Source organism: Camelus bactrianus, chromosome 8, assembly GCF_048773025.1.
Source record: "Camelus bactrianus isolate YW-2024 breed Bactrian camel chromosome 8, ASM4877302v1, whole genome shotgun sequence".
Classification (NCBI taxonomy): domain Eukaryota; kingdom Metazoa; phylum Chordata; class Mammalia; order Artiodactyla; family Camelidae; genus Camelus; species Camelus bactrianus.
The window spans coordinates 61,032,181-61,059,476 of record NC_133546.1 but is presented as its reverse complement, the minus strand read 5'-3'; the positions used below and the strand labels follow the sequence as shown (position 1 = coordinate 61,059,476).

General features: G+C 38.3%; 1 protein-coding gene across 1 annotated transcript; it reads right to left on the bottom strand.

The window, feature by feature from the left end:
* Window positions 1-1,152: 1,152 nt before the first annotated feature.
* Window positions 1,153-19,867, bottom strand: AKIRIN2 (akirin 2). The gene is made up of 5 exons (XM_074368648.1): window positions 19,038-19,867; window positions 4,631-4,774; window positions 2,757-2,906; window positions 1,763-1,834; window positions 1,153-1,505 (listed from the first exon to the last, which is right to left on the bottom strand). Exons 1-5 carry the CDS (start codon window positions 19,270-19,272, stop codon window positions 1,495-1,497), a joined length of 612 nt encoding a protein of 203 aa, XP_074224749.1. The 5' UTR covers window positions 19,273-19,867; the 3' UTR covers window positions 1,153-1,494.
* Between the last annotated feature and the right edge of the window lie 7,429 nt (window positions 19,868-27,296).

The window sequence follows — 27,296 nt, the reverse complement described above, 5'->3', positions numbered from 1 at the left end:
GATGCTGCTAAACAGCCTATAGTGCACACGACAGCCTTGGCCCAAACTGTCAGTAATGCTGAGGTTGTCTGTATTGTCCATTAAAACCGGGCAGAATTACATCCACTTTGTTTGTGGCCACCCTGCACTATCCCTGTGTCTAAAACACTTAATGGGCACATGAATTACCTGAGGCTCTTGTGAAAGCCCTATACCACCTCTTGGCCTTGTTTCAGACAAAGAATTGGTGAAATATAATCACCACAGTTAAAAAGGGGGGGTGGAGAATCCTTTTTCTGTCTTTCACTAATTAGGTCAATTATAAATGTTCCAGTGTATTTATAACTTAATTATGCCAAAGTGGTTTTTGCTCGCTTCATTATAGAAAAGCTGTGTTTGGAAAGAAAGCGTGTGTGGAGAGGAGTTAAATGTACTGAATCATGCTTTCATATATTGTCTTAAAAAAATAACAAAACCTGGATTCTACTGGTTGAGGCAAAAACTCTATAGCTATTTAAAACTGACTTATTATTTAACATCCTATCATGCAGTCAGTCAGAAGAGAAACAATTTGGAGTTAGAACTCAGTTTTTGAAAATAGCACTCAAATCTTAGGTTATTTGGTATGTTAAAAGACTGATTTTGAAATCTTATCAGAAAATTAACTTCAGTGATTCCTGGAAGATGCTTCAAATCTTAGGTTATTTGGTATGTTAAAAGACTGATTTTGAAATCTTATCAGAAAATTAACTTCAGTGATTCCTGGAAGATGCTTACATTTAAAACACTGGCTTTATTCAAATACTACCCACCTGTACATTAAAAACAAGCAGATTAGAAGTAAATGTTTTATTCTTCCAACTAAATTCCAGTACTACAAGGGCAGTAAAACAATGATACACTGGGGGAAAAAAATGCAGCAATAAACACTTGTTAAAAAGACTGATAGAATAAATAAAAACTACCAAAAAAAAAAAAAAAAGGAAATCATATAAACCCATTCTGGACAACCCCAAGAAGTCCTGGAATACAGAAATGCCCTCCTCCTCCACTATTTCACAGGAAGCACTGTAGGCTATTTGCTTAAAAATGTCCTGGAATTAACATTCTAAATTATTAATAACTGGTTACAGCTTGGTTGTAGTGCACAATTAAAATCACACTAACTTCATCTGAAGTGTCATTCTACAGTTTTATTTACACAACCGGTGAAGGGCACGTTCTTAGAATACCAGCTTTAATCCTTTTCAGACATTAATATAAGAAGCCAAATTGTAATGATACAGCAAATGAGGCCACTGGCATTAATACAAGTAGCAAAAGTCCACATCCGGGTGGCACTGACATCAGGGAAGTTTCCAAAACCGGTTGCTGCCTAAGAGTGGTTGCCACTGACGAAAGCTTGAAATAACCTGTATTCACAGGGGGGTATTGGCATTGCTGCATGTCATAATTGGGACCTCTTGCAACAACTCAACAAGGAACGAGGCAGCCCATAAATGCAGAAAACGTGATTCATGAAACATCTAAAGGGAGAGAAAAGGGAAATTAGTGCAAAGTCCAGGTCAGAATTTAAGTACATGCCGGATCCTCATCCCTAATATATTGCCCTAGGTATTAAGTAACCAGAAGTAAGCCTCAGTGAAGTTTTGCTGCCTGTTTCCTCCAAACATTTGCTCCATGATTTTCTGTTAAATTCTCTTCTTGGTTGTGAAGATAATTATAGTAAGTGTCTTCTCCTTAAAAGACTGTCTCATCTTCAGCTCAAAAATGAAATACTTACAACTAGCAGGCTGTTCTCCATATCGTCGCATTATTTGATCATGCGTAAACTTCACAAATGCATCATATTGTTCTATAAATAAAGGTACATGTGAATTACATGTTTTGAAAAAATGCCCCATTCTCTAATATATTACAGCCAGAGAAACTGAAAACTCATATATATATATATATAAAAATTCTAAGTTAGCACTTAATCAGATATATAACCTCAGTAATAGCATATCAGATGGAAAGAGCACAGAGCTTAGTCAGGAAACCTACATTAGTTCATATCACACAACATCATGTATAGGCTGGGTAGGGCTTAATGTATTAAAAATAAAAGTCTTGAAATAAAAAGAGATCTTTCTCTGAAAGTTTATTGTAAGTGGTCTATGAATGGCAACTTACTGCAGTGACAAAGTAGGACAACAAAAGCATAACAAAATATATGATATGTCCAAAAATATTACCCGTAACCTAATCAGATGCCACAGAAAAAGATGTTATGTAACTAAGCAAATTCTCTCATGTCTATTAGCATCCTGATTTAACAAGAAGCTTACAATATCAATATCCAGCAAAATCTATGGCTTAAAAATCGGGGGGAGGGGGACTGATTAAGTTACCATCCATAGTAAGTTTTATTTATTGCACTTAAATTATCAAATTTTATGGGGAAAAAATTATGTACACAGTGCCACCTAGATTAGTTCATGTGTCCAGACTGGTGGTGAAGTTATCGTGAACAAGACAAAGTCAAAAAACCCACAACCAAATTGAGGTAAACAAAGTCAAGCACAGGGTGTATCAAAAGAAAAATCCAGGTCCCTAATACTGCTGCTGATCTACATGGCTAACAAATGCTATTAAAGGTCACTAAGGAAATTCTCAACTTCTCAGAAAATACCCTACACCAGTGTATAGAAAGAGAAATCTAACTGACATGAAGTGTACATGGGAAAGAATGCATTTCTTAGCTTGGGTTTCTGACTCTAGAACTCATCTTGTACCTGCAAGTTTTGTGTTCAATATTTCTTCATACTCTTCTCGAACTTTCTCTTCACGTTCTTTCAATAAACGCTCACAGATCATCCCAACCTGCCGTAGAGTGAATAAGGGCTGTTCTTTTTTTAATGGTGAGGATGCTGCTGATGGAGTCCCTATGCACAACATGAACAACAACAAAACACCAGATTTAGAGCTATCACAGAAAGCATCATCTAACTGATGTTTTATCTGAATCTTTTCAACGCTCATATAAAAGCATTTTCTGTATCAGTTTTTAGCACAGTATTTCCCAAGTAGTCTTAAAACAGGTTTAATCCTATCAGCTTATGATTTTGGGAAAACACAGCAAGATGCAGGCAATCATACAGGGGGAAAAGTCTGAAGGTGAGTGGAGAGAACAAGATACAAACAAAACTTAACAGAAGTTTTATTTTTAAATTAATGATACTAGCTAGGACAGACTCTGTAAAAAGAAATACTGAGAACATAGTCCTAATATTCAGCGTTAAATTTTATGGTTCAGCCTCCTTAAAGATTATGTAATAGCCACTTAGTGATACGTAATACATGATATAAAAGATTTCTTTAGAATGCGTGTTACTTAAGGCACTTTGATTTCCCAAAAACATCATTCTGTTCTTGAAAATAACATCTGAAATTTATCTTTCTGAGAACTCAGGATTATGATGCCATCCATGATAACACTGCTGCATCCTATAACAGATTTGCTATCAATTGTTTGTCCAGCTCTGTTCATCTATCTGCTCCAGTTCCTTTTTTTACTTGCTCCTTGTAACCTCATGCAGTGCATGGCTGGGACCAGTTAACTAATGTTTGAACTGTGTCTATCGACAAGCCGTAACTGTATTCTGCTAGGTAAGAATAAAGTATACCAATGTTAGCCCACAGCTACTGAACTAAGGCTGTCTTTATTTACTTTCAAATTTGCTTTGTTAGCTGCCAGTTAACTGAGGTTGTACAAAGTAAACTGACAAATGATGATGAGCTTGCCTTCCTGCTGATACGGTCTCTACCCTCACCCCCCTTCCCAAGTTTCACTTCCTATACTTGGCCCTCCAAATCAGCAGTACTGCAGAATTTAGTTTTGAACAATTTCACATTTCCTAATTTTATTTGACTGGTTTATAGCCTTTGAAATGTTTTGTTATCCTGCCCAGTTTTCCTATCCCTGTTGGGAGGGGAGGGGAAGGCAGGCAGGCAACTACTGTCACGAGAACTGTTTAGCTGAGAACTTTACTGAAGGCAAGAGCCACTTTTGATGGCTCTTCTTCAGTAAGAAGTTTTACTTCACTTCAAATAGCCCTCTTTTTTATACCTTAAGGAAAAAAAAATATGTATTTACAAACTATTCTCTCCAACCAAAGGTAGGTAAAAACAGATACAGGATCAAAATAATCCACACTTAGGAATCTATCCTAAAAGACAAGTGTGTGAGTATATGCTCAGGGATATTTTTGTAAATAATGTAATAGCAGAAATTCTGAGACTATCATTAATAATTAAATGATTCTGGGAAATCCATAAAATGGCATAGTATTCAGCCATGCAAGGTGCATCTATACCTAATAGAGAAGCATGTGGCTATATATATGTATATGTTTTTAATGGAGGCTACAAATCATAGCACTTATGGGGACATCCACTTAGGGGATATAATATACAGGTGGTTGTCTTTGAGTCACGGGAATCCAGGTGGCGACTACTTATTTCGTATCCTATTTTTAAAAGATCGGCATTACTTGTATGTTTTTTAAAAATCAAGGGGAGAAACAGGAGCTTGAATGACTAAAGGCAACTTGGATTACTTTTCCCGTGCTAGGAAACATTTCCTTTCACCTATTAAGTTTATCATTACCTGGTGAAGCTGGTCCGCTGAGGAGAAATGCATGTGGCTGTGCATCAGAAGTACAACATGGATCTGTCTGTTGGAAACTAGTTTCTAAATGTCTTCTCTTCTGCATACGCTTATACTCTTGCTTTATGTTGTACAGAATTTGTTCTAAAAGAAAAAAGTCAAAATTTGGCAAGATAAAACTTTCAAGTTAAAAAACAAAATTAGGTTGGGTTTCCAACAATTATTTAGTAGAACCAATCTACCAAAAATACTCTCTTCAAATAGCTAGAAAACGTACGTCTGGGAGGAGTTAGTTTCAGCACAGTGGGGACACTGATTCAGAAATAGCACATACACACCACCTGGAATTCAGCTACTCCACAATACCATTCTTTCTGAGCGCTGATTAGCACAAACTAAGTTTTTCATTCAACATAAAGATAAGGAAGGGAGTCTGTGAACTGAAACACATTTTTTACTCAGATTCTTAAGAGTACCCAATTCAAAGGTCATTTATTCATCACACACGAAACTATTTAACAGGCTTTTCCCAAGACCATAAATAATTAGAAGCAGGGAGAACTATGTAAATACGTGCACATACCAGTGAGAGATGACAGTAGTAGGTCAGCAATAATGACAGAGTAGATGCAAAGTAAAAAATCATCATACATTAAATGGCCGTGGCCATTAATAGTAAGCTCAACAGAACCTATGAATATAACAGCATTAACAGCAAAGTGTTCTGAATCTTGAGGGTAAAAACCCATGTAATGTGACTGGTATGTAACAGATAGTAAGTTTAAGAATCACTATACCACAGTCCCATTATTTTCAACCACAACCATCGAAATATATCAAACTATCCAACATACCGTTTAGGCCAGTATGATCCATTTTAGAAGATTCCTAATTCAAAATAGTTACCATTTAGCCTCTTCAGAAAATCCCTTAGATTTCCACTCCCTTCCAAACAGACTTTCTCACCACTACCACAGCTCCTAAATTAATAGGTTATCCATGTGAAGCTATATCCCAAGAAGTTTATTAAGCCCAATCCAAAGCAAAATTAAACAAAAATTAAGTTAAGGTGGCAACAGGCAATAAAATGAATCATAAATATAATGGAGTATAACTTTAACAATTCTACAATGATGCAATTTAAAAATGAACTGAAACTCAACTGAAGGCTAAAGATTTATACAAGATGAACTTTGAGGGCTTTTGAGAAAGAGACTCTGAGGGGGCATCTATCAGTCTCTTAAACATTTAGATTATGCCAGTTTCATTACTATAACAAAATCAATTTTGAAAAAAGTTGTAAAGGATATATCTAGTGAAGATTCCTTTATGTAAATTTTGTGTGCAAACAAATCTGTTTTACAAATATATGAATGTGCAGTTACAAAATCAAACACTGGAATAATTAACCTCAGGATGGTTGTGTGAGCAGTCCTTTAGCCGTATTTAACATTTTTCAGAATGCTACATATATGTATATGTTTTTATAAATATATAAACGTATACATATGTTTCATTTGTTTATATTAAACATGGTCATTTTCAGCTCTTTTCATTTATTTGAAACTGTAATTTAAAAACAAAGTTACCAGTGTGAAATAAAATGGCTGTCTACTGTACAGTTAAGCACACTGATAGAGATGGGCTTCCTAAGATTTCAGAGGTGTCCAATAAAACTAGTGCAGCATCTTATACCAACCAGGTCAGGCACACATATCCTTATTTTTTAAATAACGGAACTCTTTCAGTAGCAGTATTCTAAAAAGTTTTAAAAGTAATGATGTTTGATCTCATAGCAAGCTTCACTCATTTATCATTTTTTTGTTCAAAGCTACCATCATCCTGATCAAAAGTGCCAAAGCATCCTGAAGTTTATTCACAACCAAAGACTTCAAATATGCTTGCACAAAGTAACGTGACCTTGACCTCTTTTGTGTGACTTAGTCTTTGATCACCACACAGCTGTTCTCAGATAATTCTTCCTTTTGCTTCACAAAATCAACCAAAGCACAACTAAGATGTACCAAAGAACAGCTGTAGAGAACTCTTATTTATCTGACAGTCTCAAACAAGATCTTGCCTAAGATTAAGATACAGTAAAACTTCTTAAAATGAAGCTCTGTAAATCTCCATACCATCTAATATTTAAGAGACATCATTACAAGCTAAGGAATTTTCTGGCATAATTTACAAATGAATTCACCAATTTAAAGGTACAGTTTGATGAGTTCTGACAAGTGCATACATACAGTCTTGGAACTATCACAGCCACAATAATGAATTTTTATCACCCCCAAAAGTTCTCTCATACTCCTATTCACCCCCTTTACCACCACCACTACTCATCCATCCACTGTCATTATGTAGTTTTACCTTTTCTAAAACTGCATTAAATGAATCATAAAGAATGTAGATTTTTTGTGTCTTGTTTCACTCAGAAAATGCTTTTGAGTTTCATACATGATGTTGCATCAACCAGTAATTCCTTCTTTTTTTATTAATGAGTTAGTATTCCATTGTGTATATATAGTATACACCACAATTTATTCACTTTTAGTGGACATCTAGATTATTTCCAGTGAGGGCGGCTATAACAAATATTCAAGTACAAGTCTGTGCAGGTGGACACATTTTCATTTCTCTTGAATACCCAGGAGCGGAACTAGATGGCCTGATTATATGGTAAGTATGTGGCTTTATTCTGTACAAAACTGCCAAACCATTTTCCAGAGTAACTGTACATTTTGCATTGAGACACATCTTTCTGCTGACACATCTATGCCAACACCTGATATCGTCAGTTAAAGAACTGAAGAATTTTGAATGCTACTGCCTGCCCCGTTTTTCGCATCTAATGATACAACTATGTCATCTAAGCCTCACTATGCCCTCAAATGGTCTAATACTGGCAACGTGATCAACAGTGTTATGCAGTGAATGATCCAATTTAACTTGATCAAAATCTCAGCAGCTCAAAGTAGCAAACAGCTAAGTGCAAGCCTCAAGCTCAGTTTATCTGTGCAATTTTGAAGCTGATAACCAAGAAATCTCCCAGATTCAATAATCCACAGTTCACATTTCTAGCTCAGCCTACATACTTGGCTGACTTAAGCTGCTTCCATACCAGCTGGATAAAGGCCTCCATACATCAATAAAGTACGTACGTCTTCTTGGTCTTAAGCTACTTAAATCTAGCCAGCTCTTATCAAACTAAAAAGTGACATCTTACTCCAAGTACATGTAACATCTGATATTATGCTGCCAACAAAATATACTGGTCTATTAAAGAAAGTCAAATAAAGGTTCACTAACATCAGCTGCACATTCCACTTTTAATCACACAGGCTTCATATTTGGCTTATGAAGCACAGATTAAATTTGCAGGAAATCACTTAAGAGCAAAACATGTAGTTATCTTCATGACAGTGTATACTACAAATGGTTGTGGTAGATCCCTTTTCAAAATTCTTAATAAACTACATCACCCTTTTACTATACAGTTAATCCTTGAACAATGTGTGGGCTTGGGACACAGACTCCTTTCCCACAGTCAAAATCCACGTAACTTGTAGTTGGTCTCCATATCTCAGGCACAGTTCCTCCACATCTGTGGTTCCACATCCTTGGATTTAACCAACTTTGGATCATGTAATACTATAGTATTTACTACTGAAAAAATCCACATGTAAGTGCCCCTGCGTAGTTCAAACCCACATTGTTCAAGGGTCAACTATAAAATACTACTAAGACTTCCTTGCACTGTACTAGGTTAAGTGAAAGTCAGTATTAGCAAATTTATGGCTAATGGCACTTTCATTCCCAAATCTAGTTAATACCATTGATATTGCTAATAAAATTCTTTTCCATAATAGGCAGATTATCAATGAGCCAGCACTTACTCCTTTGGAATATTTAAAACCCTAGGTAAATGTGGAAAGGCCTGGACTGAGAAATAAAGCCTGTTTTACAACTCTTAGTTGCCAATGATTACTTTAAAAACCCTGGACACAAAGAACAAGGTCAACAATATAAACAGGAAAAAGCAGTTGATGGCATAAAAAAATAACAGTTGATGATAATAAGAGAAACAGCAACAAGATGGGACTGCAGGCAAAGGGAAAAGGAATTAGAAGCAACTAAAAATGTGTTTAAAGGAGAACCACAAAATGGGGGGGGGGGAGGGGAGCAGGGTCCTTCTAGAGTCCATTAAGATGTCTAAAAATCTGTAATATGGGAAACTAAACTTTTGCTCCAGACCTGTATGGACTTACTGTTTTCCTCCTGACATAACTACTAGATCAAACATTAAGGTTTCATGAATACTTTTAAGTTTAGGTGTGTAAGACCCTTTTGTTATCACCTTACATGCTAATTTCTCTATGGAGTATCTTTGAAAAAAACAAGACAGATGTTCATCTAAACAGCTCAAACAAGAGGATTAAAAATAAATCCTGAAAATCTGTCAGTTCTAGGGAAGAACACAAATTAAATGGAAGACCTGTACACAATTAAGTATAGAAAACCCGCAGTAGCTATTAAGACCTAAAACTGAAACTGTTCCAAATAAAATAACAGACCAAATCTAGAGCTCTGAACTACATACTAGACACTGCCATGTCTACTTTATAAATTAAAATGCACACAATTAATTGTTGCTCTGGAGACCCATCACTGTAATTCAACTATTCTGCCAGACCTTCTGATCAGAAACTAAAATAATTCTATGGACTCCTTGAGGGAACCTTAAGGACAATGTTCGTATCCAGCCAAGAGATATCTAACTAAAAAGAATGAGGTGATGCCATTTTAAATTTACTTTAAAATTACTGCTATGTCAAAGGAACTTGGAATCAAATTTTAACCCAAGATTGTCCAGTTATGTCCACAGCTTTAACTTCTATTTGGATTAGCATGAATCCTAATAACCATAAGATAGCTGCACACACGTCTAAACACGAGAGTACTGGCTACAGTACTTTAAAAGCAACTGGCTAGATTCTAAATTTATGTTATATAATATTTTACTGTATAGTAGGCATTCATTTATCTCCTACAAGAGGAAGAATAATCGCTACAGCCCAGATTCTGTTATTTCACTGGTGCTGTAATAGCCAATGATTACTTATTTGAAATAAATGTTTCAACTTGTTAAAACCCTTCAGGTCTAAGCTACAAATCAACTGCAATAATGCAAGGAGTCCAAACCAAGAATGCTGAAATCAGCAGGTGGCTCCTCCCTGATATCCAAAAGTTTCATACATCTATTTTATATTACACTAGATTCTAAAGGGATATATGTAAACCATGTTGCTTCTGTTGTTTACTTCTTTACTATCTGCCAGTATCTTCTCAAATAGCTTATAAGCTAGGAAAATACAAAGAAATAAGAACCAAAAAAAGCAGTAAATGGTGAAAAGAAAGGGGGAAATTAAACCATGCAAAATCTAAAACCCAATATGCAAGCTACAGAAAACATCTAATGCCAAGGCAAGGTTTGGAAGGACAGAGAGCAGACTCCTTCAAGAGGGCTGTAAGGCAGCACAATCAAGCTAAAGATCAAATCTGTCTCTTGTAACAACTTATTAGGGCACCCGAAAAACACATACACACAAAAATACTGATACAGCATACCTGGAAACCAGGGGTTGCACACTGATGATTCATGGGCTAAATGGAGCCCAAAGGCATGTCTGGCCTGAATATTTTCCTTTCAAAAACAAGTGTGAATTTGTGGCCAACATTTAAAAGTTGGGTGATTTTACATTAAAAGATTTCTGGCTACTTATGGTGGGGAGTGGTGAGGGGGGAGTTGGACCATGTGGCAAAATTCAGCTGAAGAGTGGCTGCTGCCTTTTGGGCTTAAATTCTCAAGTACTTCTAAAACTTTAATGCACGCACAAATCACCTGGGGATTTTGTTAAAATGCAGACCAAAAGGGATGGAGCCTGAGATTAAGCATTTCAAATGAATTTCCAGGTGATGTAGCAAGTCAGGACCAGGATCGGAATTTACAAGTCCCCACCTAATTTACTTCACTCATTTTTTACTACTTGCCTGGAACTATGGCCATTTAAGTTTCTATCCTCTGCTTAAAATAATAACTCCTCTACTTTGGCAATTAAAAAGAAAAGTGGTTGGTGTATTTATTATTGGACATGCCGGGAATAAAGGGGAAGAGAAGGAAAGCAGTTAACAGCAGAGATTATTGCAAGTACAAAAATACTCAAGGTGATCTAAATCATTTTGCCACCCTCACCTACATGGCTTTTGTATTTCTAAGTGAGACATCCCTGGCAGGAAAATATTCTGCAAATCAATTTAAATTTGACTGGACCTACTCAGGGAGATTCATTACGTGACAGTAGCACATAGATTGATTCATTTATATGAATTTTATGTTCATTATTGATTGATAGTGAACAAACACATTTGCTTTTCAATTTTGTCTGCTTTAAAAGAGCAATTAAGACTCTTTCTCACACCAGAAGGCACTGACTGGAAACCTACAGACATCTTTGGTTTATCTCATATATTTTGTAAATTCATTGTGAATACTGAAAAAGTTAATGATTTCACAAAAATACTGACTTCTGGGGAGAAGAAAGGTTACTGGAAGGATATGACAATAAAAAATACAAATTTCTCATGGCCAGAACTGAGAGGAATGGTCTGAACTAAAGATGTAACTTAGAAAGTCCACCTGTAAGTGAAAAGGGATGTCAGGAGCATGCAGATAGGATTGCTTTGGGGGCTATTAAGCTAGACAGGAATGGAGCTGAACTTAGAACTAAAGAACTCCTAAGTTTAATGGCCAGATAAACACAGAGCAGCTGGAGAAGTGGAAGAAAACAATGCTGTCATAGGTTTTTTTAAAAAGTATTTCAACAAGAAGGGGGTGTCAGCAATGTGAATGTTGTAAGAAAGGTCAAAGAAGATGAGGACTGACTGTGTGCCATGGAAGTCACCGCTGACTTGACAAGAGCTGTCTGAGGTACAAATACTAGGAGTACATTTAGAATCGAAGAAATGGAAGCAAACAGACTATATCAAAGCTCTTTAGTTTCAAAGTGAAGGAATCTGGATGACTGCTGGAGGAAAATGAGTATGTTTTATTTACTTTATAATGGGAGGCTTGACAATATTTAAAACCAAAAGCAAAGAGCATCTGGTTGAGAGAGAAAAGTAATCACAGGATAAGGTTCCTTTGGAGAGAAGTGGGATCCTTCCCTCACTGTTAGGTTTTAATTATCTCATTTAATCTTCCTCAACCTTAATGGAAAAAAAGAGAACAGGCACAAATGTTGGTAGTGTTGGTACTGGGAAAAATGAAGCTGCTGTTTGATGCCCTCTATCTTTGTGAAGTAGAAGGCAAGGTTGGTTACTCACTGAAAAATGGCAGGATTGCTGGACAGAATAGAAAGTTCCATTTGAGGTTGCCCTATTGTAACTATTTCCAGCACTCAGGGACAGAAAATGCTCTTAATTCTCACAACATCCCTAGGAGGCAGATATGACTATTACCACGTGCATAATTTTATAGATGAGGAAATAAGGCTTGCTTCAATGTCTTCTTAAAGTGCACACAGCTGAAACACGGCAAAGCCACACCTGATCTCAGGGTCTACGTTCTTAACACCTACTACCCTCTCCAGTATTTTATTACTACACCTAGCCAATATTCTAAAAGTACCTAAAGTTAAAATAAATCACAATGAGGAGAGCTAATTTTTAAGAAACAAGATGTCAGACAGAATAGAGGGATCCACTGCCATGTTATTAATACTTCATATACTGAGATGTCAAATTCTGTAACTATTAAGGTGGTGACCAAAATGGAGCATAATTCTCATTTACCTGGAGCCCTGGAAATGCCATCACTGGCTTTAACAGAATAATTCTAAGAAATTGTCATGTTACATTCAGGTATTTACGTAAGGGATGCTTCAAGAGTCTCTAAATTGCCACCTCTTAGGATAGGCATTTTAACAACTGTAATGTTTTACTAGTGTTTCAGAAGTAAGGATCATTCTAAATTGGTAGGTCAGCATTACCAAACACACAGGACTGATTACAATGCCAGCCCTCGATAATGTACAATTTCACCCTGGGCCATGCATAAATCAGGTTCCCCTGTTCTGTCACAATTACCCAAAACCTTCTATACTTTTAACCAATTATACTGCTTAGAAAAGATTTTCTTCCAGAGAATTATATATCAGCATTAGGAACAATGCAATCTTCTGTAACAAAAGGCAAAGTTCAAGGAAAGTAATGTTTGAAAAGTTGGCTTTCTACAATCTTTCAAATTCCACTCCACGTTGTATTCTTCAGTTGCCACATCAGTTCAAAAGTATTACCTTTAATTAAAAAAAAAAAAAAAAAGGAAGAAAGAAAAGAAAAGAAAAGAGAAAAAAAGGGAGGAAAAAAAAAAAGAAAATCAACTCTTCCAGGTCTCTCCCTCGAAACTCCCCACTTTAGTTTGATCTTTGGAGGGAGTTTTCTAAGAATTAACATTAATGGAAATGAAAATAAATGCTAAACCAAAGTTAAGAATGTACATCAAGATTAAAACAATTTCAGCCAATAAGCTTCCAAAGTAGTAAAAGTGTGATTTAATCAATAAACCAATTTCAATAGTCAGGCTGCCAAAGGTGAAAATAATGCTCATGTGGACAAATGTCCACAAGGAATTAAAATAGGTATACTGGTAAAGCATAAAGTTTACAGTGTTTTTATTCAAGTTTAGCTGGCTTTATGAAGTATCAGCAGTGAAAGCTCTACCAGTCCCTGAAGAGACCTTGTCTTTTCTTTGCCTATCCAGCATAGAATCTGGAAATCAAATGAGGTTCATATAAGCTTGAACAAGTGACTTCTACAGGAAGTATTTACATTTTTAAATAAGGCTGAGAAAATGGAGGTACATGAATAGACATAGAAATTAAAAATTTAGTCAAATTCAAAAATTGTATTACTGGAAATATCACAATTTTAATAAAATCAAAATATTGCAAAGCACTAATACATTTCAGGATGATCTGCCTATTTGCATTTGTGACAGACAAAAATTAATGACTTACATTTTTAAAGGGATGAAGAAAAGTTTCTCCAAGACAAAACTGCAAGCATATTATGAGCTGTTTTTCTAGTGCTGGAAGGATAAAAACCACTACCACTACCACTACCCAAGAAAACCTACCATCACAACAAAGATTACACAATCTGGCATAAGGCAAAAATTATAATCAAAAGGCCCAAAATAAATATCAAAATCATGTAAAATCTTTTAAAATATAATCCTTCAAACCAGCAAACCTCTGAAAACAATAAAAATCCTGATAATTGGGGCTATTTCAAATACTGTAATGCACATAACCATGTTTATCATTATCATCCCAAAAGATGAGGGAATACTGAGAAGTATATATACTTCAAACACCTCAAAAAAGTATTGTTCAAAGTCTTAAACTAAATAAATCCTGTATTTCTTGTACTACTCATTTGTTTGAATCATAATTAAAAAAATATGTTGTCATATATTGTGGCTTTATTGTTACAAAAGAGTCTCAAAAGAAAAACTGGTATAGAAGGAGTGGAACTGAAATTACATTTTTTCCCTTAAACTTCCTAAGTTTCTAAGAATCTTGGAAGACGTCAAGGCTTGATTAACTCAAGAAATACATTCAATAAATATTTTAAAACGTTATGGTAGGTAAGACATTAACTAAGAGGTAAGGTATGGCAGATAAGAATACTTTTGGGGTTATTTTCGAACAGTACAAGTCCCATATGTCCTACCTCACAAAATCCAGGGGGCGTTTCTTTTAACTAACAGTCTTTGCTCCCAGACTGCTACTAAAGGATCACATTTCGCAGGTGTGTTTATAAAGTTGAGAATTACTGGTAAGCTGAGTTCTAGAACACTTATATTCAGCAGTAAAACTGAGGATGAATCTCTTAAATTTATTTGTGAAGACCTCTTTACCATCGCAGATGTCAGACTGGTTCATATAAGCTGGAACAAGTATTCCACCCTGCATACTTTTCTGAAAGTAGGCAGTCTTCTCAAAAGCAAGAAATACTGTGGTTTCACATATGCATAGAGAACATTCTGTGAGTCAACAGTACTTGTACAGTGTTAATGCAAAGACCACAAAGACCATAAACTGATGATTAAATCAGTTATGGGTATTTGAAAATGCCCAAACCCAATACCATTCATTATCTAGTTTCATGGACCAACTATCCAAGAGGTTCAAACTTAACCCATGCTATCATTATGCATCCCTCTTCAAGTGGAAAGAAAATCAAGTTTCTTTTCAAAGAGGAAAAATACACAAAACTGGGCCCTTCCAATTACTCCCTTATTCTCAACCTTTCAAAACAAAAGCGTTTCTATCACTGTGTCATCCTAGGTCTGTCTAAACACTTGGGAAAGATGTATCTGGGTAATATAATACACAGTATATGCTTTTTTCTATAAAGCCATTCAAGAACTGAAGAAATTTATTATTCTTCTTTACATCTCAGATTCTGTCTTTGTGGCAACTATGGTAGCTAGGAGCATTTTCACCTAAAGAAGAACTAATAAATCTCTCCTCTGAACTACCCATGTTTACCCTATGTGTTTCTGTGCTCAAGATAAGTATAATTTTTCTACTTTCAAAACAAAATAGCTCAATAATGAATACAACTGCACCCCGCTTTTAATGGCTATAAACTTACAGGACTCTTAAATGCATAATTCACAGAACTATGAAATAACTGCAGCTACATACGCATTCCTAAATAAAATATCAGGTTTAAAATCCAAAGTACAAAAGACCATTAAAAACAGTTTATTTGCCAAATCCACTGAGAAACTAGAAGCAACTTAACAGCTGTCTAAATAACCACAAAGTATTAAAAACACTTCTGGCTCAATATAAATGACATCTGAAGGGAAATGCTGTCTCCTCCAACAGATATCTCATTTGTTTGCCTAGAACCATTTATACTTCATTTAAGCCAGCTGGTGTCTCCATTTGCAGGCATGCATCAATGTCTACAGAACAATCTAAGTTCCTGTAAACCCTTCCCCATTCACAAGCTGCAATTTCCATTCTTAATGGCAAGCTTCCAGCAAATACAATGAGTTTTTACAAAGGAATTTAACTCTTCATCCAACTCAGTTCCTAAGGCAGGCTAGAGCAATGGAAACAAGTCAAAAAAATGTATAAAAATACCTATCAAACTCACAAACAGGTTCAGTCCATAGAAGGATTTTTTTCATCCAGCCATTCATTCATTCACTATACAATCATGAAAAACAATGTGTTGGATTTGACACTCTTGTAATGTTGGATAATATTTTGGTTTTATTAAAATAATTTTGTTCTTGGGCATGTGATGACAATCTTTTGGCTAAATTATAGTATTCAGAGAGGTTTCAAAAGCCAATTGAGAAGAATAGAACACTTTGAATCTGTTTTCAACTAACTTACCAACTGGATGAGTACTGATAAAGCTATTAGAGGCATTCATTTTCCCAACCACAACCAATGGTTCCCCTCTCCCCACACCTCCAGTTATTCACTTTTCCTTTTCCAAATCCAGGGATTATTACAAACCTCACTGCTAACATCTTAGACCAGCGGTGGACGAACTTGTTCTGAAAAGGACCAGACAGTAAATATCTGAGCTTTGGGAAAATAAAGGCTCTTGTCAATTACTCAACGCTACTGCTGTAGCCTGTAAGAGACATGGACAATACTTTAAAAAAAAAAAAAAAAAAAAAGAGCATGGCTGTGTTTCAATAAAACTTTATCTGCCAGCTCTCCTTTTTCCTGGTATTAGTTGCAATAGTTTGAAAAACATTGAAATAAGTCATCAAGTCAAACTTTGGAATAATCTTCATGGAATGACTTAAAAACAAACTAGGGTTTAAAACTGATGCCCAAGTTCCCAAAACTACTAGTAAAGCTGCAACATGACTTAAGCTACATATCAGAAGACACTATTTACATATTTAGAGAAGAACAATGATAAAATATTGGTAAATTATACACAAGCTCTGAAAAAAATTCACTTTCGGACTCTAGTTCTAAATTGTTTAAATTATATTTGATCTCACAGAAGTGAAAATGAAGCGCTTCCAGAGTCCTGGTGAGTTTAAGTCATTTTCCATTTCCAAACTCAGCTACTTATTTCTGCTAAGGATATATGGGTATTCACTCTTGTAAAGTTTAAGAATTAACACTTTTAAAATAGGAATCTAAAAATTAGGTACTTTGGAAAATTATTCCCAAGTTTGATGACATGAAAACTGGGAAGCTCTTTTGATACCTGCACAGCACTGCAGCTCCCATTATGACACCATCATTACAAAAACCACACAGGAGCATGCCCAAAACTGGACATGTAAACACAAGGCTATATTAAACTAGATGTAGAATGTCATTCAAAATTATAGTTAAAAAAGTAAATTTTAGCTATCCAAAACTTTAACAATAACTACTCTTCTCAAGTCAACTTTTTATGTTAATATTAAAATTCGCTGAAATAGCTAAAAAACTTTTTTGCAGGCTCAATAAATGTCAATTAGGGTGTGATTTTAAAGTTCAGGATATGACTAAACTTCAGGTAGACGTCAAAAACACCTTGAAGAAGAGAAGACACAGCAATATTTTGGAAAATGTGAATTCGAATCAGTAGGCTTAAACAATTCCAGTGATTCCAGTTGTTTTACTATTATAGTCCACTTGACTGAAATTTAAGATAATATGGAGCCAATTGCATTAGCCAGTGCTACAACTCTATCAATGAAATGACAAATTTGCAAAGGATCACAATTCTTTCTGAATTAATTCCCTTTAAAACTGAGGACAAATACAGCCCCTAGGTGACTTACCTTATATACTCAAGACTATTTTAGCAAGGAGATATACTTTAACTCCCAAATCTAAAACTGTATTAATTAACCCGCCTCGAATAAAATTTATTGCTGGTTAGCTAGAGCTATTTTTAAGTGGCCTTATTAGTTGTTAAGTACAGATTCCATGGTATCATTTCAATTTTCAATGATACCATTTCACTAAAAAGACAAACTCTAAAAATAATGTTAATCACTGGGAGCTCATTCTTGACACTGTTTCAACAGCAAAAAATGGTAGCCTAGGCATCTGGGGGTTTCCCCATATATCTGGAGAAAGGATATTAAAATCTGACCTGAAAAAACAAAACTAAGTCAATTCCAAATGGAAGTTACAAAATAGAGGTAAATACTGCCCACATATTTTTTAAGCAAACGATAGAGAAACAAATGTTTCTCTATCAAATCAAGCAATGAAAAAAGGCTTTGTCTACGGATCATACTATTACCAAAGGCAACACACGAAACCTTTGCATGCTACACACACAAAAACATTTACACTACCAATCCATAAAAGCCTATCCTAAGACTATGCCAAGGGGACACAAGGATTCTCAAAGTACAGGAAAAACTGGACATACACATGCAGTACTAAGCAGCCAAAAGGTAATTCCCCATACATAGCCACTTTCAGGAAATGTTTCAAGATGAAAAGCAAAAATAGTCTTAAGTCCCTTGGAATCTTGGGTTGATTTCTTTATTATTCTCAAGGCCGAGGCTTGTTCTCCCAACCTACTTCGCCGAGCTGAAATAAAGCACTTTCAACTAAAAGCAACTACTCAGTCCCGAATTTCAATACAATTCGCTTTTCATTAAACGTTCATTTCTCAAGGTCTAGACGTATAGTGTGATCATATTACAGTAATCGGGAAGAGAATTTTCTTTGTTGTTGACCCTGCTAGGGAAACAGGTCTTGACTCAGCCAAAGTGGCGTTCTTGTGGGTGATTAATGACAGGCCTAGATCTCGCTTCAGTGACATCCCTCCCCACCCCACCCCCTCTGTACTAAAATCAGCCATGTCTGAACTGGAGGAGGGGCTGCTGCCTCGCCTCCAACCACCCAGCCCCAGAGTTAGTAGCTGCCACCAATCGATTCCAGGAGACAGCCATCGAGACTCGGGTGAAATGTGTGACCCTTCTCCTGCCTAGATTTCCGTGTAGCACCCTCTCTGATCATTTCCGCTGGGGCTCTCCAGACTACGGAAACGCTCAATTCCAGTCATTCGGCCCAAAGAAAAGGCTCTTCCTCTTCCCCACAATACCTGGCAAAGCACGGCCCCTACCCACCCCATCTCTCAACTCCCCCCCATCCCACGCGCCCTCCTTGACATTGGACCATTTCTATTGTGACTCCGAGGCTGGAGGGTCTCATTTAAAGGAATGTGGTCCCCTGAGGACTCTGCTAAGGTCGGGGAGGAGTCCGGGAACCCCCAACCCCGCGGCCGCATCCCGCGCCCCCCGACCTCTCGCCCATCCGGCGGCAGCCGGGCCGAGTCCCACCTGTGGTGAGGCGGGAGGAGACGTCGCCGAAAGGAGAGGGCTCCATTCGGAGATACTTCTGCGGCGAGGCGGCTGCGGCCGAGAAGGAGGCGGCGGTGGCTGCGGCCGCCGACGACGGGGAGGCGGCAGCCGAGGTGGGCGCCGACAATGGCGCACATCGCCTCCGCTTCGGGGACGCCGGGCTCAGCAGTGGGTCGAAATCCAGAGTCCTTTTCAGAGTGGCTCCGCACGCCATGGCCGGGGCCGCCGGCTCGGGTGGGGTCGGGGACGGGTGACGGGAGGGGAGGGCGAGGGAAGGGGAGGAGAGCGGGGCCGCGAAGAGCCTAACCGACGGGCTCAGGAGCGGCTAGGCGGGTGGCGTGGCGCCGGTGAGGAGAGGAGAGCCGCCGCCACCGCTGCCTCCGCGGCAGGGGCAGTGGTCCGCACCGGCCGGGGCGAGGGCGAAAGGGGCGGTGGCGACAGCTCACGCCGGCCGCGTCAGGGGGCTCTTCCGCCTCCTCAGGCGCGGCTCCCCCGGGAGAGGCTGCGGCCGCCCCCGCCGTCCGTTCGAGCTTTGCGCTGCGCCCGAGGCGCTCCTGCTCTGAGACCGGCTCCTTCAGAAGTCGATACCAGCCCCGGGAGGCGTGAGGCTGGAACGCGGCTCCTAATACTCCCAGGCAGGGTCAGAAGCTAGAGAGCGGCGGTCGATGCGGCGGGATTACAAGGTGGTGCTGGTGGTGGTGGTGGCGGCGGTGGTGGTGGCGGCGGCGGTGGTGGTGGCGGCGGCGGCGGTGGTGGCAGCAGGAGCTCCAACAAACACGTCCAGTCGCTTCCCCCTCCACTGTACGACTCTTCCACCCGTCGCCGGCCCCAATATGGCGTCAATAACAACGCCGCCGATTCAAATCCTGCGGCCTCAAGGCGCGTGCGCACAGGGGGGGTGGTCGCCTCGCGGATGCGTTCTGGGAGTTGTAGTTTTCCACTCTGAGGCGGAATCGCCGTGAAAAGCGGTTAGGGAGGAGTCACGAAAACTACGACTCCCGTCATTCAAGGCGCGCGAGTCAGAGTTCCGGATTGGAATTTAAATCCCCCTGCAACTGCTTGAGTGTAAAAGGAACTGAGCGAAAGAGAAAAAAGAAAAGGCTGTGAAGGGGTGGGAGAAAGGGAAGCCAACCAGTGGGGAAGGCAGGCTTAAAAAAACCTTTAAAAATTCAGGACATAGTTGTCCTGGTACCGCTCCCACAGTGATTTAACTACCGGGAAATAGAAAACTAAGCCAACCTAACAGTTCAAGACAGATTAATTTCAGTAATTAAGAGTGCCAAAAACGAAACCTGTCACATCAAGGAGCTAAGAAATAATAAGATTGTGGAACCTGTTTAGGACTGCAAGAGAGAACAACAGTTGATAGTATCAGATTACAGGAGCCTTGATTGAATTTGACGCTTTGCTTTTCCCAGGTAGCTGCTTGCATCCACTTACTAAATTCTGCAAGCCCAGCTTTACCCTGTAATGAATAGGATTTGAACGACGTACAGAACCAAATGTTTTGCTTTGGATAAAAAACGAGTGATATTAGAAATTGTACTATCCCTGTTAAGTAATTGTGTGTATCTTGTGAAAAGTAAAAAATTAAATCAAAAGACATAATGAAATATCTAGGGAGTAGATAATGGGCCCATTTTGCCAGCAGAGAAAACACATTTTTTTCTAAAAGTTGTACTACCTAAAATAAAAATCAAATACAGCATTAACAAAAAAGTGATTTATGGGAAAACTGCCATCAGTCCTTTGCCTGTGGAAGGTATCCAATACAAAACTAGTTGTCTATGTGAATGACATTATCAAATGATCTTAATTATCAAATACTGGCTTTCAATGCTTATTCATTGATGTCATTTATTCAGTAAGTAAAAGATGTTTGGATCATTTTGTCAACTATTCTTTATACTGTTTTTGGACAGTAGTTTAATATATTTATTCTTGTTTTATAGAACTTTTCGAACTCAAAGATCAACAGTGCTGATCACACTTTTTGTGCCAAGAACTAAGCTGTGCTAATTTTAACATACTGTTTGGGAAATACCTTTGGAAAAAGATCAGCATTTAATGAAACAGCAGCTTAACTGTGACACCTAATAGGTAAATTTTTACTAAATTCCAAACACTCCATGAAATCTCTGATATGGTGAAAATAACAGAATATACATATTTTATGTGAATAAGTAGGAAACTATAGGTTAACCCATGGAAAACAAGCAACAAAGCATTTATGTTCCTGGTAAACATTTTCTGAAATTAAGATAGAACCTTAAATTATAGAGCTTACATCTGAAAAGGAATGTTATGAGTTGAATTGTGTCTCCTCAAAATTCATATGTTAAAGTCCTGATCCCAAGTATCTCAGAATGTGACCGTATTTGGAAATAAGGTCATTTCAGACATAATTAGTTAAGATGAGGTCATACTGGGTCATACTGGAGTAGGGTGGGCCCCTACTCCAGTATGACTGGTATCCTTATAAAAAGGAGAAATTTGGACACAGATGCAGAAATCTAGGTGATGCATCTACAAATCAAAGAAAGCCCAAGATTGCCAGCAGCGAACAAGCAGAAGCTAGAAGGAAGGCATGGAACAGATTCTCCCTCACAGCTCTCAGAAGGAACCAACCCTGCTGACATCTTGATCTCAGAGTTCTAGTCTCCAGACTGTGAGATAATAAATTTCTATTGTTCAAGCCACCCAGTTTGTGGCACTCTGTTACAGCAGCTCCAGGAAACTAATAAAGGAGGTAGTGGTTATTTGAGTTACACTGAACTGCCTGGAAAATGAGGAAAGGGTTGTATGTAAAGGTGGCAGGGGATATCTGGCCAACTTGACAATTTAGTCATAATAACTGCCCATGCAGTCACCGCTGCACAGCATTATCTGCAAAAGGCTCTTTGTTAGGATTAAACAGTGACAAGGTGGGGCAGCCTCCCCTTCTACCAGTGACTAAGGAGCATGTTCATAAGCTTAGAGGAACAAGGGAACTCTTCCCTCTTCACCTCTGTGTCTTTACTAGGGTTCTCTTCCACACTCTTAGGCCTGACTACTTTCAGACTCAACCCAGGCATTACCTCCTATAGGAAGCCTTCCCCTAACACGTCAAGGCTGAATTCATTTCCTAGACTCACAGAAAAAGAAACATCTATCTGCATAACTTCATCATTACCCTCACCACTTTGTAATACTGTAATTTTTCTGTTGATGAATTTGCCTCTCCCACCGCTGTGTTATCTCCTTGCCAATAATGGGTTACCCCATGCATTTCAACAAATACCAACTGAATGTTTTTTCAAACATTTTTTAAATCACCCTATCCTCCCAGTAGTCCACATTATACATGTCCCTTAAGATAGATACCTACTAAAATATTACAACAACCTTTTAGGGTAGAAGAAAATTGTAGAAGTTAAAAACTCTAAAAAATATTTATTTGACTAAAATTAAAAATATAATAATGCTTGAAAGCCTATAAGCATTAACATAGTTTAGAAGTGAATTTTTATTTTGTTGATCAAGAGGAAAAGAGAATTGAACACATTAATAAGTTGAATCAGGCCACATGAACCTAAATATATAGTGCAGATAATGGCTCTAGTGACCTATACAGATCAGAATTGCTCTTGTTGTGACTAAATGGCCTGTAACAAGTTTTAAAGGCTTGAAATATTTAGAATTGTTTTGTGACAATCCAGCAAGTATTTCTGATTTGTACAATCTCTGAAGTCTCTGAAGAAAACCAAACTCTTTACCAAGATGCTGGTCTCTGCTTGGTATGAGACTTCTCTAACAGCTCCCAAAATATTCCCCAGGATCTGATTCTGATGAGTCATTCTTTGACTAAAGCCAGTAAAAGTATAAATGACTACTTATGGTTACCAAAGGGGAAAGGGTGTGGGGGAAGGATAAATTAGGAGTTTGGAATTAGCAGATCTACACTACTGTATACAAAATAGATAAACAACAAGGTCCTACTGTATAGCACAGGGAACTATAGTTAATATTCTGTAGTAAACCATAATGGAAAAGAATATGAAAAAGAATGCATATATATATCTGAATCACTTTCCTATACAACAGAAACTAATACAACATTGTAATTCAACTATACTTCAATTAAATATATATATATATATATATATATGTATGTATGTCACTGGATGACACAAAATGTCATCATCTTGAGCCTGAAGATCCTCTTTGTACCATAAATCATTTTCAAACAATTTTTCTGACGTCAAATAAGTTAAATACAAATACGTAAGGTGTGGAGAGGTGTTTGCTGACTTTGCCTGTAGTGGCCGGTTCAGCATTAGGAAAAGCAGCTCTAATTTAGGAGTCACTTCAGATCTATATTCAGAGCAAGCATTGCCGAGGGCAAAAAAAAAAAAAAAAAGTTTAATCATCGTGTAAATGAGTGCAGTAGGAAGAAGAGACATTGTAATTCCTTCCACATAACATCTTGCAGGCTGGCCGAAGTCTCTTTTAAGCACCATATTTGGAATACTACATACTAAATTTTCCATTGTAGGTACGATGCTGGCTAATTTTAACTTTGGTTTCATTGTTTTGGTTGTGGTCATTATTTTGAGTTGACTGGATAGACCATAGAGTCATCAAAACCATATATCTGTGACTGATTGCAAGAGATCATCTAGTCTCGTCCCTAGCCTCCAAGGCATGACTACCTGTGAACTACTCAAGCCAAATCAGTATCTACCTGACTCCTCCTAAAGATTTTCAGGAACAGCATCCAAAACTCCGTTGTGTAGGCAACTGCAAATTCTCATACCTAGCTTCCCATCAGAGGTTGATTTCTACTTGTGCTCTATAAAAAACAATGCTCTCCAGGAAATAAGCATGATTCACTTATCCTGATGGTCTTTGAGAGAAACCACAGGATGCTCTCTGGGCAGTCAAAATAAGTTTTTATGAAATCATTTTTTAAAAAAGTATTTGCATACTTTTCTCAAGTATGTGCCCTCAAGGACCTGTATCCTTTTAAAACCTATTTACTCTCACTTCACAGAGCAGTCGGTCATGTTTGAGGATCTCACTTCTCAACCCAAACCAATTAGAAGAATCAAGAAGAGGGGAGAGGGAATTGAAGACACTCTGTACTGACTACAACAAGCAATACAATCATTGGATAGCAAAGAAAGTGACTGAAAAATAACTACAAAATTCTAAAAGCACAACAGCCTTGAACCACAGAATGTCAGGATAATGAGCCCAACTGCACTCGAGGCATTACTGAGTTATTACAACATCGTATAAAAATGATAGGGTTGCCAGATTTAACAACAACGACAACCAAAATAAGATGCCTAGTTAAATCTGAATTTCAGATGAACAAGGAATAACTTGTCCTTAGACAAGGAATAACATGCATGTCTCAAGTATTGCCTGTGTTTACCTGAAATCCAAATTTTACTGGGTGTCCTATATTTTATCTGGCAACCCTAAGTAAGACAGTGACCCCAAGTGATCAATAAAGCACACACTGTGCCTAGAAAACAGTTCAAAAACTGTGTAACTAATATTAGAAAATTTTTCATTGACTGTATTTAAGGTTAAGAAAATCAAAACTTTCAGTTGTCTGGAAAGTTAATTTATGTGAAATACTTTGAATCATGAATGTTCTATTCATTGCAGAGTGTCAGGCATAGAATAAACACTTAATAAACTGTGGATGAAGAGTGAAAAGCTTAACACACCATCTCCCCAACGGTGGGACCCCTCAAGCCCCTTGAGGGTAGCCCCTTGCGGTCATTTAGTTTTAGAGTTCCTTCACACCTTCTACCACAGAGGTCAGTTCTGTTGTCCTGCTCGAGTCCAAGCCTGATTCAGAGCTGGTGTCACTGTCCATGTCAGGCTCCCGTGCCCTCTTGTGCCTGTTTTCTTGGGCTTCCATGACGCCACCGTGAACCTTCCCTGATGAGGCTTTCCAAGAGAATGAGACGATGCCTACACTTCCCCCAATATTTTGATCTTCCTCCGCAAGCCCATTGATATAAGGGGCAGTCAGGTGTGAGGTATGAAGGAAATGAAGACACAGGCCTGACTCTTTCCCTAGAAGCAGCTTTTCCAACCCCACCTGCTGATAACAGCATCAACCTGGGACCAATGATTGGTCACTTGCAGCCCTCCTGGCTTATATCAAAGTTAGGGCTTCCCTGGATGCCCAAGAAACTGCTAGATTTCATCTGGAACTCTTGTCCCACAGTTAGTTATTCTTTGTGGTCTGATCAGTCCAAGCAATCGTCCCATCTGAAAGGAGACATCGCCCCTCTTAACAGGATTTGCCCCTGAGCTGTGGAACAAGGAATGCATCGGTGACAAGATGAACAGAACACGGCTCCCACCTTCAAAGAGGATTACTTTCTACTGTATCTGGTCATCTGAAGATACTTTTGCAAGAACCCCCTTTATCATAATTATTTGAAAAATAAAATACAATTTTCTGGGAAAAAAAAAATACGACATCTCAGTGACCATCAGCCTGAAAACTGAAAGCCCGTACATCCTCAAACATCTCCCAGCACATAGTAAACCCTTAGTGAGTGACGGCTGCTATGGCCATGCTAAGGCCAACTCCAGAATTTCCCCAAGCCAGAAGCAGGAATATAGAGAGTACCTTATCGTCCATTAGACTGCACAGAGGCCAGTCACAGCTACTGGGCTCTAGTTTCTGAGACAGTCTCTCCCCCCTCTTCTCCCTCCCCTGCCACTAGGAGGAACTAGACAAGATCTAGGCTCCAAATTGGTGTAGTTGGGTTACAGAGTGTGCCTCACTTTAATCCCGGATAGTTTGAGCCTAGGTTGGCAATATTTGGGGGAATAAAAGTGTTATTTATAGGGATCCTGCATTGGCCCAGGTGTTTCCTCAGTTTGTCCTAATAAAAACCTAAAGTGGTAGTGTTAATCCCATTTTACTGTTGAACCTGGGGCTCATGCTTAAGGTTACGCTGTCTTACATGGGTCAGAGTTGGGACAATCGCCCCAAGTTTGTAAGATCCTAAAGGTGTGTTCCTGCACTCCACACTATTGACTTGAGCAGTGAAGAAACCTGGAAAGAAAGAGATGGTTTAATTTAAATTTTACAAAGCGTCATAATGGAAATAAGTAGTAAGTGGTTGATCAAAAAAGTTTTTTTTTTAAAGGACAGTTTAAGCATATGTTCCAGAAGACACAAAAGAATGTATCCTATGACTGCTTCACTGTGTTCTGTTTCCCTATGGAATCTGATACTTGAGTATTAAGCTTTAAAAGATGATGGGTTGTTGTGGTATCATGTTTCCTTCTAAGGCAATTGTGAGATCCCGGGGAGTATTATGGAATCACATCTGGCCCACATGACTTATTTTCCTTTCCTAAGCAGCTCTTTGGTCTTGTCTCCAAAACAGCTAGCTACAGATCACTAAAAATCATTCCTAAATAATATTAATCATGCCTTTTACTTCATTTGCTAACACGCAGCTAAACAGAAGCTCAGGTTCCTTTCGTTCCTTTTGGTTGCTTGCTACTTAAAATGTGGCCCAAGGACCAGAAGCATTGGCATCACCTGAGCGCACACCTGGGGCTACTGCATCAGAATCTGCATTTTCACCAGCTGCCCCAGGGGATTCATGTGCATATGAAATCTGAGAAGCTCTGCTCTAGTTCACTTAGCCTCTCCCTCGCAGATGCGCTAAAAACACTATGCCGTGGTCCTCAGGTGTGTGCCAGACTCTCTGTGAGGCCATAGCAATACTGAGATAACTAAGATATGGCTCCTGTGATAAAGAGAAAGTGGAATAAAAGGAGGTCCAGGCAATTTAAAAATGCTCACTTCGATCAGTGAGAATTCCTGTATCAAGTGTCTTTCTGCTCTGTGAAAGAGTGAAGTTCAGAATGGCTTTCAATGGAGACAACACACCTGAAGGCTGTGTTTGCTTTTCAAGAGATCATAACCCAGGAATGCAGTGAGAAGAAAAAGAAAAGATGCATACGTCTCCCATTCTGCTAAACTGTTCTTTCTTAGTAACCATCCCTCTGTAGAATGCCAACAGAGATGTAAGACTGCTAAAATTCTTGGGATCCACTCACTTAAATGTTTATTGAGTGATTTCTATACGCCCATCTCGGTGCTAGATGCTCCAGTTACAGATTAAAAACTACATAGTCCCAGCCCTTATGGAACGCATAGGTATGTGGGAACAATTATTACCCAGCACTGTTTGAACGAAGGCTGAG

Coding starts and splice junctions, on each gene's coding strand:
- AKIRIN2 (XM_074368648.1), bottom strand. CDS start 19,272: ATGGCGTGCGGAGCCACTCTGAAAAGGACTCTGGATTTCGACCCACTG. Junction 4,775..19,037: donor CTCCTCCCGCCTCACCACAG/GTGGGACTCGGC, acceptor TTTTTCTTTTAG/AACAAATTCTGTACAACATA. Junction 2,907..4,630: donor CAGCGGACCAGCTTCACCAG/GTAATGATAAAC, acceptor TGTTGTGCATAG/GGACTCCATCAGCAGCATCC.